This window comes from Ranitomeya imitator, chromosome 4, assembly GCF_032444005.1.
Source record: "Ranitomeya imitator isolate aRanImi1 chromosome 4, aRanImi1.pri, whole genome shotgun sequence".
Lineage (NCBI taxonomy): Eukaryota > Metazoa > Chordata > Amphibia > Anura > Dendrobatidae > Ranitomeya > Ranitomeya imitator.
The window spans coordinates 673573787-673587136 of NC_091285.1; the positions used below are offsets into that span (position 1 = coordinate 673573787).

At 40.6% G+C, this 13350-nt stretch overlaps 1 protein-coding gene across 1 annotated transcript in view; it reads left to right on the forward strand.

Moving 5' to 3' along the window:
• LOC138674680 (A.superbus venom factor 1-like) overlaps positions 1-13350 on the forward strand; it is a 217499-nt gene that overhangs the window by 40272 nt on the left and 163877 nt on the right. The window contains exons 3-6 of the mRNA XM_069762495.1: positions 6729-6915; positions 8261-8423; positions 11490-11560; positions 13205-13293. Coding sequence (XP_069618596.1) covers positions 6729-6915; positions 8261-8423; positions 11490-11560; positions 13205-13293 — 510 coding nt within the window. The remainder of the gene's footprint in view (positions 1-6728; positions 6916-8260; positions 8424-11489; positions 11561-13204; positions 13294-13350) is intronic.

Genomic DNA, 13350 nt, shown 5'->3' on the forward strand with positions numbered 1-13350 from the left:
TGATTTAAGGGCATAAAAATTCAAAGTTGGAAAATTGCGAAATGTTCAAAATTTTCACCACATTTCCATTTTTTTTCACAAATAAACGCAGGCAATATCAAAGAAATTTTACCACTATCATGAAGTGCAATATGTCTCGAGGAAACATTGTCGGAATAATCAGGATCAGGTGAAGCATTCCAGAGTTATAACCTGATTTCACACGTCAGTGGCTCCGGTACGTGAGGTGACAGTTTCCTCACGTACCGGAGACACTGACTCACGTAGACATCAATGTGTCTCTGCACATGTCAGCGTGTTTTCACGGACCATGTGTCTGTGTGCAAAACACGGAGACATGTCAGTGTTCGTGGGAGCGCACGGATTACACGGACCCATTAAAGTCAATGGGTCCGTGTAAAACACGTACCACACACGGACGCTGTCCATGTGCAGTCCGTTTGCCATGCAGGAGACAGCGCTACAGTAAGCGCTGTCCCCCCCACGTGGTGCTGAAGCCGCCATTCATATCTTCTCTCCAGCAGCATTCGCTGGAAAGAAGATATGAAAAATCCTTTTTTTTTTCGTTCTTAAAATAAAGATCCCTGTCCTCACCCCCTCCCTCCCCCTGTGCATCCCCCGCTGTTATTTAAATACTCACCCATCTCCCTCGCAGCGTCCTGTCCTCGCCGCACCTTCTCCTGTATGAGAGGTCACGTGGTGCCGCCGATTACAGTCATGAATATGCGGCTCCACCTCCCATAGGGGTGGAGCCACATATTCATCACTGTAATGGGCGGCACCATGTGACCGCTCATACAGGAGAAGCTGCGGTGAGGACAGGACGCTGCGAGGGAGCCGGGTGAGTATTTAAATAATAGCGGGCAGGCGCACAAGGGGTGGGAGGGGGTTGGGGACAGGGATCTTTATTTTAAACACGAAAAAAAAAAAAGTATTTTTCATATCTTCTTTCCAGCGAATGCTGCTGGAGAGAAGATATGAATTGTGGCTTCTGCACCAGATGCAGGGGACAGCGCTTATCTCTAGTGCTGTCTCCTGCATGCTCCGTGTGGTACCCAGTCGGCACACGGGCGGCACACGTGTGCCGCACGTGTGCCACACGGATGGCCTACGTGAGCTCATGGACACACGGACACGGATAATTCCGGTACCGATTTTTCCGGTACCGGAATTATCTGGATGTGTGAGACTGGCCTAAGGGACAGTGGTCAGAACTGTAAAAATTGGCCCTGTCATATTAAGGTGCAAACCACCCATGGGAGTTAAGGGGGTAATGGTGCTAGTGTACAAGTTTAAATCCGATTTTTCTAGGGATAAATAATATCATTTTAATGTAGTAAAATATCCTAAAACAAAAGATGCAAAGTCGTATATTTCCTTTGTATCAGGGTTTCTCAATGGAACTGCTTCGGGACCCAACAGGTGATGGTTGGAGGGCATCCTGTCTAGAGAAAGCACAAAATTTATAAGGCACGGACTGTAGATACATCCCTGGTGCCATTCCAAGTAAATGTTTAAAACATGACCAATAGGAGGTAGCTGAGGTGTGAATGTGGGATTCACTGCATTATACTTTCTCCTCCTTTATGATCCACAACTTGGTTTTACTTTTAAAAATTGGATTAGGAAACCTAAACAAAACCGAATACTGGCAGCCTTTGTTATCCGGTCTTCAAAAAAGCTCGTCCAGCTACATTTACAAAAATGCAGAACATACAAATACTGCATTTAATCCTAATTATAAAAGAGAATAGACAAAAAATCTATCTATGTGAGGGATTCATCAAAGTTTTTTTTCTGGAAAACTGGCAGAAAAACCTTTGGAAAGCCAACACATGTTTGCGCAACATTGAGATGCGTAACTATTTTGAAACTTTTGCTGTTTTCAAGCCAGTGTGAATCGGCTTTGTCAAAATAACCGTAGTCGGGGAGGAACTATGTGGGACCGGACATTTTTTTTTAAATTATTAATCGATTCAGTAAGTGTTCAAATTTGCATCTAACTGCAATTTTTGATCTGAACTCCATCCTCTTCGGATCGATCGGCTCATTTCTAATCCTAAATGTACAGCTGCAGTTAAAGGATCTAGCAGTATGTTTTTGACCGGTGGTAGGTGACAGGCAAACGTTACAATTATACATATTCGGTCCCATGCCAAATTCTCTCTGCCCACCTATGGTAAAAGCTCTTAGAAAATTTATTTGAGGGACACGTCCTTCTCAAAATTAGTTGTATGGTCATTGGAAGAGATCATATTCAATAGTGCAAGGATTTGTTTCTAGCAAAGCCCTTCGATAAGGAATATGATCTCTCCCAGTGATCATACAACAGGTTTTGAAATGTTGATTTTTAATAAACGCTCACACAAATCTAGACAGAGGCAGTTTGGTTTGTGTCCCAAAATGTGTAATTCTAAAGTATGCCTCTCATCTATCACCCGCCAAGGATATTTTCCTTTCTTAACTCTAAGAGTCTATTTATGATCAATTTGATAAAATTCAAGAAATGCAATATTCAATATGTTGGGTTTATGTCCCGCTTCCTAAAACACATTAGTGATGTTCAAAACCCGTCTCCTTGTAAAATTATCAGGAGCGTTGCTTAATTTTTTTAAGTTAATGCATAGACAATGTCAATAGCTTATCCGGTAATGCAATCGGAAAGGTTTCCTTACCCAAATGAGGAAGTGATCAACACCGTTTGTTCATGACAAGTTATTAACTCGGTACTTGTAGTAATCTTAAAGGGAATCTATCAGTAGGATCAACCTTCCTAATCCATCTATATGGACATTTAGGTCATAGGAAGATTAATAAAATTAGACCTTGATATCTACAATGCGATATCTTATTCCACAGAAACACATGTATTTTCTAAAATATCTAAAATATGTAAATGAGCTGTTAAGATCTATGGGTGTGACACAGATCCCCCTGAGAATTTGCCTCCAGAGGGGCTTTACTAGTGTGAGACATGTAATGACTGACAGTCTGCTCTCCTGACCAATAACAATATATCTCACACTGATAGCACTCACCTTTGTACAGTTTCACCTGTCTTTCACTAGGGGGACTTGTCAGGGAGTCACAAAAACACTGAACTTCTTTGGCTAAACAAAGAAGTAAGACAGGCAATTAACAGTAAAAAGAAAGCATTTGCACTACTAAAGCAGGATGGCACCATTGAAGCTCTAAAAAACTATAGGGAGAAAAATACTTTATCTAAAAAACTAATTAAAGCTGCCAAAAAGGAAACAGAGAAGCACATTGCTAAGGAGAGTAAAACTAATCCCAAACTGTTCTTCAACTATATCAATAGTAAAAGAATAAAAACTGAAAATGTAGGCCCCTTAAAAAAATAGTGAGGATAGAATGGTTGTAGATGACGAGGAAAAAGCTAACATATTAAACACCTTCTTCTCCACGGTATTCACGGTGGAAAATGAAATGCTAGGTGAAATCCCAAGAAACAATGAAAACCCTATATTAAGGGTCACCAATCTAACCCAAGAAGAGGTGCGAAACCGGCTAAATAAGATTAAAATAGATAAATCTCCGGGTCCGGATGGCATACACCCACGAGTACTAAGAGAACTAAGTAATGTAATAGATAAACCATTATTTCTTATTTTTAGGGACTCTATAGCGACAGGATCTGTTCCGCAGGATTGGCGCATAGCAAATGTGGTGCCAATATTCAAAAAGGGCTCTAAAAGTGAACCTGGAAATTATAGGCCAGTAAGTCTAACCTCTATTGTTGGTAAAATATTTGAAGGGTTTCTGAGGGATGTTATTCTGGATTATCTCAATGAGAATAACTGTTTAACTCCATATCAGCATGGGTTTATGAGAAATCGCTCCTGTCAAACCAATCTAATCAGTTTTTATGAAGAGGTAAGCTATAGGCTGGACCACGGTGAGTCATTGGACGTGGTATATCTCGATTTTTCCAAAGCGTTTGATACCGTGCCGCACAAGAGGTTGGTACACAAAATGAGAATGCTTGGTCTGGGGGAAAATGTGTGTAAATGGGTTAGTAACTGGCTTAGTGATAGAAAGCAGAGGGTGGTTATAAATGGTATAGTCTCTAACTGGGTCGCTGTGACCAGTGGGGTACCGCAGGGGTCAGTATTGGGACCTGTTCTCTTCAACATAGTCATTAATGATCTGGTAGAAGGTTTACACAGTAAAATATCGATATTTGCAGATGATACAAAACTATGTAAAGCAGTTAATACAAGAGAAGATAGTATTCTGCTACAGATGGATCTGGATAAGTTGGAAACTTGGGCTGAAAGGTGGCAGATGAGGTTTAACAATGATAAATGTAAGGTTATACACATGGGAAGAAGGAATCAATGTCACCATTACACACTGAATGGGAAACCACTGGGTAAATCTGACAGGGAGAAGGACTTGGGGATTCTAGTTAATGATAAACTTACCTGGAGCAGCCAGTGCCAGGCAGCAGCTGCCAAGGCAAACAGGATCATGGGGTGCATTAAAAGAGGTCTGGATACACATGATGAGAGCATTATACTGCCTCTGTACAAATCCCTAGTTAGACCGCACATGGAGTACTGTGTCCAGTTTTGGGCACCGGTGCTCAGGAAGGATATAATGGAACTAGAGAGAGTACAAAGGAGGGCAACAAAATTAATAAAGGGGATGGGAGAACTACAATACCCAGATAGATTAGCGAAATTAGGATTATTTAGTCTAGAAAAAAGACGACTGAGGGGCGATCTAATAACCATGTATAAGTATATAAGGGGACAATACAAATATCTCGCTGAGGATCTGTTTATACCAAGGAAGGTGACGGGCACAAGGGGGCATTCTTTGCGTTTGGAGGAGAGAAGGTTTTTCCACCAACATAGAAGAGGATTCTTTACTGTTAGGGCAGTGAGAATCTGGAATTGCTTGCCTGAGGAGGTGGTGATGGCGAACTCAGTCGAGGGGTTCAAGAGAGGCCTGGATGTCTTCCTGGAGCTGAACAATATTGTATCATACAATTAGGTTCTGTAGAAGGACGTAGATCTGGGGATTTATTATGATGGAATATAGGCTGAACTGGATGGACAAATGTCGTTTTTCGGCCTTACTAACTATGTTACTATGTTACTATGTTACTATGTTACCTTTCATTTATAACAAGCTCTGGAGGCAGATTCTCGGGGAGATCTATGTCCAACCCATAGATCTTAACAGTTCATTTACATATTAAGAAAAACCTGGATTTCTCTCAAATCAGACATTGAATATGAAATATCAAGGTAGCATTTTATTTAGCTTCCTTTGACCTACATGCTCATATAGACGGCTTATAGACTGTCCTACTGACAGATGCCTTTTACTTCCTTATCATACATAGTAATAATATCATTGGCGCCATTACCGCCTTATTTCTATTGAGTCTGTTTCTAATGGAGCATGTTATGATTAAGGATCATTTAGTTTCGAAATGAGTAGGCAGGTTCTCTGGAATCATTATGTTTTTAATTATGGAGAAATAAAGTATTTTTTGGACACGATGTTGGAAAACCGTCTTCTAGTATTGAATTTCTACTTGTTCCTTGGTGACATGGAGCCATAGTCTATAGACCGCCGGTGATTAGAAGTGTCTGCTACATGGACTGAGGTTGAGTTTATGCTCACATATAAAGGATGAGATACATAAAACCTCATACATCATGCTCTTTTCACACTGATTTGCCATTTTTTCATGATATCAGTACAATTTATGATAAATCACAGGGTTTAAAAACTTCTATTATCCTTCTAGAAGATACTCAGGATTAGGAACTGTGCTGCAATGCCTAATTCAAGCAATTTAAAAGGAGGCTCCATTTGTCTGGAATAAAAATCTGATCTTTTTATCTAATCCTGACCAGCTCAATTCATAGGGCCAGTGTTGTGAATTCTGCTTTTGGGCTCCCTCCGGTAGTTGTAGGTGGTAATGCAGTTGTCCCTGGGCTGCAGTCCTGGACAGGTGTATCTGCTGATTGCAATTCTGACTGGGGTATTTAGGTTTGCAGGACTCATTAGTCCTTGCCAGTTGTCAATGTTTCTTGGGAAGTGTTGGATCTCTGTCTGGCTTCTCCTGCTTAGCTGCCAATTCAGCAAAGATAAGTGTCTGTTTCTTTTTCTATGGCACACAAGCTGTGTGCTTGTTTTTTGATTGTATTCCTGCTCTGAGTGTAGGAGTCTCTGGAGTTGCAGATATACGTTCCACGTCTTTAGATAGATGGAGGAATTTTTTGTATAATCTGATGTGGAAATTTTTGGAAGGGTTTTAATACTGACCGCACAGTACTCTGTCCTATCCTTTCCTATTTTAGCTAGAGTGGCCTCTTGTGCTAAATCCTGTTTTTCTGCCTGTGTGTGTCTTTCCTCTCCTACTCACAGTCAACATTTGTGGGGGGCTGCCTTTCCTTTGGGGTTCTGTTCTGAGGCAAGGTAGAATTCCTATTTCCCTCTATAGGGGTATTTCGTCCTCCGGCTGTGACGAGTTGTCTAGGGTTTGTTAGGTACACCCCACGGCTACTTCTAGTTGCGGTGTTAAGATCAGGATTTGTGGTCAGTATAGTTACCACCTACTCCAGTGAAAGTTTTCATGCTGCTCCAAGGTCACCGGATCATAACAGGCCAGGTAATAGAATTGAGAATGTTCTGTGGCAGATTTTAAATATTGACCTCTTTTGTTCATGTATTTTTTTATCTATTAGATGCAGCCTGATAACACCCAATGTGCTGCGTGTGGACAGCGAAGAGACCATTGTTGTAGATGGACAGGGTACTGGGTTTGATGCTGACATCTCAATCCATGACTTTCCCCGGAAGAGATTCACTTTAGTAACAAGCCGAGTCTCAGTAAACAGCAATAATCAATTTTTTGGATCCAATAAGTTGACGGTAAGATTACAGTACCTCCAATCAAAGTCCAATCATAACAAGGCGGCTCATCATTTAGTTAAACTTTCTTTTCTGCAGTGTTAGCCCATATTAATGTCCATCCGTGAGGTTTTTAAACAATGACTGAATACGTAAGTTTGGGTATTTGTTGCTATAGTCATTGACCACTTCCATCTTTGTCCTGATTCTGGATCCAACTCTAGTTTTTGCTTCAGTTCCAGTCTAGATGTTTTTACTTGTTACAATTTGTGACTTGATGTCCTCTGTATCTAGGTTTATGACTTTAGTTCACCCTCTCACAATAACTTGACACAATTCCATCATAATATGGTTTTTGATAATCCAGCGGCATATCTGTCACGGCTCTGATGTCGGGTGTCCCAGGACCTGGGGTTCGTTCCCTGGACCCTAACGCAAGGGGCGCCCTAGCTCACCCTGTTTCTCGGATTACTTTTAATGGTGATGACACCAGGGCCACATACCTTGCCTTAGCTCCTGAATCCACCCTCAGCCTGTACCCTTTCTCCACTCAGGGAAGAAAGGCGTAGTAGTGTACCGCAATACACCAACCAGACAGACAAGGTAGTACAAACAGGGATAAAGGAAAATACCAATCAAACAAATATACACTCACATATAACAGAAGAAAACACAGGGGAGTAGAAGGTGGGGAAAACCCAAAATAGGAGAAGAAATGGATCAGCATATACCCTAAATCTAGCAAGAATCACAGATAAATCCTCCAAACACATTCTCCAATAATAACCACCAACAACCTCCAGCCATGCAGCAAAAGCTAGCTCTGACAATGAGTGCTAGCCAGGCCCCAGATTATATAGGAGTGGCTAACAGTGCACAGTGCAGAACCTTAATGCTCCAGGATCTCTCAACTGAGCAGATTAACCCCTACACTGCTAAAATAAACTCACACTGTTTAATATGAAGGTGAAGTGCTTCTAATCAGTGCAGAAGTAGGATAAATCAGATGCTGCGGTCATCTTGATCCTCTCTGTCACGGTAAATCCGTGACAATATCTGACTAGACCTCGGTATCCTGAAGTCTCCCATTATGAAACATCAATTTCACGTTTTTAGGTCTGGGAGCTCCCACTGAAGCAATGGAAATAAAGGAAACATATCACTCGATGTATCAATCGTGAGCCACGGGCAGCATGAATCAGAGTCTGGCTACAGTATTACAGCTATGTATTTTTTACCCTGAAGCACTGTGTCAGTTCAGAAAGAAATTATTTAAAATGGCAGGACTAGGCTGCATGGGTGACTAGTCGAAGAAGTAGGCTTTCTGGCACCATCGCCCTAGACTGACTGTTTTTGTTTCCCCCAGATTCCCTCAGCAAATTTGGAAAAAGACCCAAACAAAAAACAGTTTGTATACGTGACCGTAAATTCTCCGCAATGCTCTCTGGAGAAAGTTGTCCTGGTGTCCTTTCAAAGTGGATATATATTCATACAGACCGACAAACCTATCTACACCCCAGGGTCTACAGGTACAATGCTGTGACATTATTAACCTCTTCACCCCTGGAGCATTGTCTTTTTTTTTCGTTTTTTCATCTCCTTCTTCCAAGATGCATAACTTTTATATTTTTCCATCAATATGGTTGTGTGAGAGCTTGTTTATTTGTGGGACGAATTTTAGCTTTGAATGACACCATTGATTTTACTACACAGAGTGCTGGAAAATTGAAAAAAACTCCAAGTGCGGTGAAATTGCAAAAAAAGTGCAGTTCCTCAATTGCTTTAGTTTTTTTAATTTGCCATGATCACTACATGGTAAAACTGAAACTGACCTAGCAATATAATTCCCCATTATCAGTATGCATATACTAAACTAATACAGTTTATATTTTATTTAAGTAGCGAAAAAAAATTCGAAATTTATATGAAAAAAAGTTTGTGCCTTTTTCGCCATTTTCTAAGCCCCGAAGCGTTTTTATTTTTCAGTACGTGGGGCTGGGTGAGGGCTTATCTTTTGTGTCCAGAGCTCACATTTTTAATGATACAATTTTGGGGTAGATACGATGTTTTGATTGCCTCTTATTGCATTTTATGGCAATGTTGCAGCAGTCATAGAAACGTAATTATGGAGTTTCGATTTCATTCTCGTTACGCCGGATTAATTCACTTTACATTTTGATAGATCGGACATTTCTGAACTCACCGATACCAAATATGTATATTTTTATTGTTTTATTTTCAATAGCGAAAAAGGGAGGGTATTTGAACTTTTGTGTTATTTACATTTTTAATGTATTTAAAATCTTTTCTTTTTATACTTTTTGCTGTATTTAATAGTACCCTTAGGAGACTAGAAGCTGCGATTGTCTGATCGCCTGTTCTACACATAGCAGGGATTCTGCCCTACTATGTACAGTATAGCAAAAATCATAATCCCTCATCATTGTCTATTTGTTGGTGCCCTCAATACTGAGAAATACAAGCAGATACTTAGCCATCATGCAATACCATCAAGGAGGCATCTGATTATCTCCTAGTTTTTTGAGTATCAGGACAACAACCCCAAACATACAGCCAATGTCATTAAGAATGATCTTCACTGTAAAGAAGAATGATGAGTCCTGGAAATGATGATAGTGCAGCCATCAAGGCTAGGAACACTCGGTAGAGCGAATGCTCCTGTTTACTAGAGTGTTGGAAGAGAGCTGCCAGCCGAACTATCGGCCAGATCATTGTTCAGCCGACAGGTATCTAAAGTGTACAGTATGATGAGCTTTGTGCGAACAGAGTCACTTGTGTCTCGGAAGAATGGTGAAAACCATGCCAAAGAAAACCATATACAGTGGCACCATGGACCTGGGTCCTACTATGTCTGTGAATATTAAATCATGCATATCCATGATCTCAACATAGAGTATAATTATTATATTATTAAATCATTTATACAGTCATGGCCAAAAGTATTGACACCCCTGCAATTCTGTCAGATAATACTCCGTTTCTTCCTGAAAATGATTGCAAACACAAATTATTTGGTATTATCTTCATTTAATTTGTCTTAAATGAAAAAACACAAAAGAGAATGAAGCAAAAAGCAAAACATTGATCATTTCACACAAAACTCCAAAAATGGGCCAGACAAAAGTATTGGCACCCTCAGCCTAATACTTGGTTGCACAACCTTTAGCCAAAATAACTGCGACCAACCACTTCCGGTAACCATCAATGAGTTTCTTACAATGCTCTGCTGGAATTTTAGACCATTCTTCTTTGGCAAACTGCTCCAGGTCCCTGATATTTGAAGGGTGCCTTCTTCAAACTGCCATTTTTAGATCTCTCCACAGGTGTTCTATGGGATTCAGGTCTGGACTCATTGCTGGCCACCTTAGAAGTCTCCAGTGCTTTCTCTCAAACCATTTTCTAGTGCTTTTTGAAGTATGTTTTGGGCCATTGTCCTGCTGGAAGACCCATGGCCTCTGAGGGAGACCCAGCTTTCTCACACTGGGCCCTACATTATGCTGCATAATTTGTTGGTAGTCTTCAGACTTCATAATGCCATGCACACGGCCAAGCAGTCCAGTGCCAGAGGCAGCAAAGCAACCCCAAAACATCAGGGAACCTCCGCCATGTTTGACTGTAGGGACCGTGTTCTTTTCTTTGAATGCCTCTTTTTTTCTCCTGTAAACTCTATGTTGATGCCTTTGCCCAAAAAGCCTTAATTTTGTCTCATCTGACCAGAGAACATTCTTCCAAAACATTTTAGGCTTTTTACGGTAAGTTTTGACAAACTCCAGCCTGGCTTTTTTATGTCTCGGGGTAACAAGTGGGGTCTTCGTGGGTCTCCTACCATACAGTCACTTTTCATTCAGATGCCGATGGATAATACGGGTTGACACTGTTGTACCCTCGGACTGCAGGGCAGCTTGAACTTGTTTGGATGTGAGTCGAGGTTCTTTATCCAACATCCACACAATCTTGCGTTGAAATCTCTTGTCAATTTTTCTTTTCCATCCACATCTAGGGAGGTTAGCCACAGTGTCATGGGCTTTAAACTTCTTGATGACACTGCGCATGGTAGACACAGGAACATTCAGGTCTTTGGAGATGGACTTGTAGCCTTGAGATTGCTCATGCTTCCTCACAATTTGGTTTCTCAGTTTCTCCATGCTCAATGTGGTACACACAAGGACACAGGACAGAGGTTGAGTCAACTTTAATCCATGTCAACTGGCTGCAAGTGTGATTTAGTTATTGCCAACACCTGTTAGGTGCCACAGGTAAGTTACAGGTGCTGTTAGTTACATAAATTAGAGAAGCATCACATGATTTTTCAAACAGTGCCAATACTTTTGTCCACCCCCTTTTTTATGTTTGGTGTGGAATTATATCCAATTTGGCTTGAGGACAATTCTTTTTGTGTTTTTTTCATTTAAGACAAATTAAATGAAGATAATAATAACAAAGAATTTGTGTTTGCAATCATTTTCAGGACGAAAATGAGTTTTACATGACAGAATTGCAGGGGTGTCAATACTTTTGGCTATGACTGTATCTCATCAACGTGTTGTTTATATATTACTTTCTTTCTTCTGAAGTTCTCTACAGAATTTTTACCATGACCCCGAATCTAAAACCAGTGAGAAAACCGGTGGTCATCGAATTCCTGGTAAGAGAGTATTCTTCTCTGATGTATGAGAAAACAGTAAAATTATGTTTAGTTCAGAAATCAAAAATGAATCATGCCTTCTAATTACAGACTAAACAGATTCAAGGCTGGCATTACATTAGCAGGTGTCCTGTTGTAGCCCCCAATGTGGTATAATGTCAAACACCTTCCAGATATTAATACCAGCATCTTCCTCTATGGTGCCTAAACAACGTTGTCATATGTTAGCAACAAAAACCTCTCTATGGTTTTCCATACAACCATGCCATTCAGGGCTGTCACCAACAAACTCTACAAAATTGTATGTTGAAATGGAGCACTACGGCACTCGTAATGTGTGAGATGGGTGCTCAAGTAGGGTATCCAACCCAAAACAGTCCAAAACCAGAAAAGACTTGGCACTCTGAAGGAAATTGTTGCGTGCAATGAAAATGTTTATTGATGTGCATCCATAAAGGCAAGTTGAAAGTTTTCGGTCCACATCCGGACCTTCATCAGGACAAATATACTGGATGCAGCCGGGAGTTCTGTATGAGTCAGTGCATGGGGAGAGCGACTGAAGTCGCTTTAGGAGTCCAAGTCTTCAGAGTGCCAAGTCTTTTCTGGCTTTGGACTACAAAATTATATATCATATAGTACCTAAATAACAGTGCTGCACAATGCCTAAGGAACAACCACCACCATACAGTGCTCAAACAATACTTATAGACCGTGACCAAAAAGCATAAAGTAAATGGATAGAAATGCTATACAATAACTTATCAATACTCCCATCCAGTTATAAGTAAATTCCCTATTAATATGTGCAATGACTAAACAGGTTACACTTCCCAAAGTCGGAGCCTGGGAATGCAAACCTTGGAGACCCATGTTGATTTAGACAAATAAATAGATTCTTTTATGGATTTTTTGTATTTTTGCCCACACATATAGAACGAGCCTGTTTGGTGAATAGCTATGTTGAAAGTGGTAGTCCAAATCTATTCTAATCGATCTGTAAGATCAGTCATCAATATAAGATCAGCGGGTGTCTGACTATCGATCATCAGATATCTGCTCCTACAACAGCTGGATGTAAGCGATCTACATAAAAGATCATTGCAGCTCTGGCCCATTGTTTAGTGGCCTGTGATGAGTACTCCTGTTCGTATGATTGGCCATTATTCATGGACAAGCCTTTTTATTTGAATAAGAATCTCACACATTTACACAAGCTCATTGGGGAACCAAGGTTGGAAGAAACAACAATTCATCATTGGACCATCAAAGACAACTGTCTTCAAAAAACAATCACCTAGCGTAATCTTCTACCTGCCTGATATCCCACTTCTGGCAACCTTGGCTAGGGGCTGGAAAGCCACGACCACCCATTGAAATTATGATCACCTCATGAAGAAGCTCCATAAAGGAGCTGCTCATACAATGTGACCCTCTGTTCTGGCCTTTCCTCAGAGAACCAGAGAAAGGCCTTCCATGTGATGCTCATATGCCCCAGTAAGGAATATGGACTGAGATTGTGTTCATGAGACAAACATATGAAGGAGGAACCTTAGCAATAAAGATGAAGATGTAAAGCAGACTGCTAAGCTAGTCCATTAATATAGACAATGCCTATATGATTAAGATCTTCTCATTTCTCCACAGACTCCAGAAAATGTCATAGTAAAAAAAGATATTCAAACAAGCGAAACCGGAATAATGTCCTTGTCTTATAAGTTGCCCGATCTCGTAAGGTGAGAGAAAAAAGGATGGAAGTTGGATACCTCATAGCTTTGGCAATCATGTGCTTG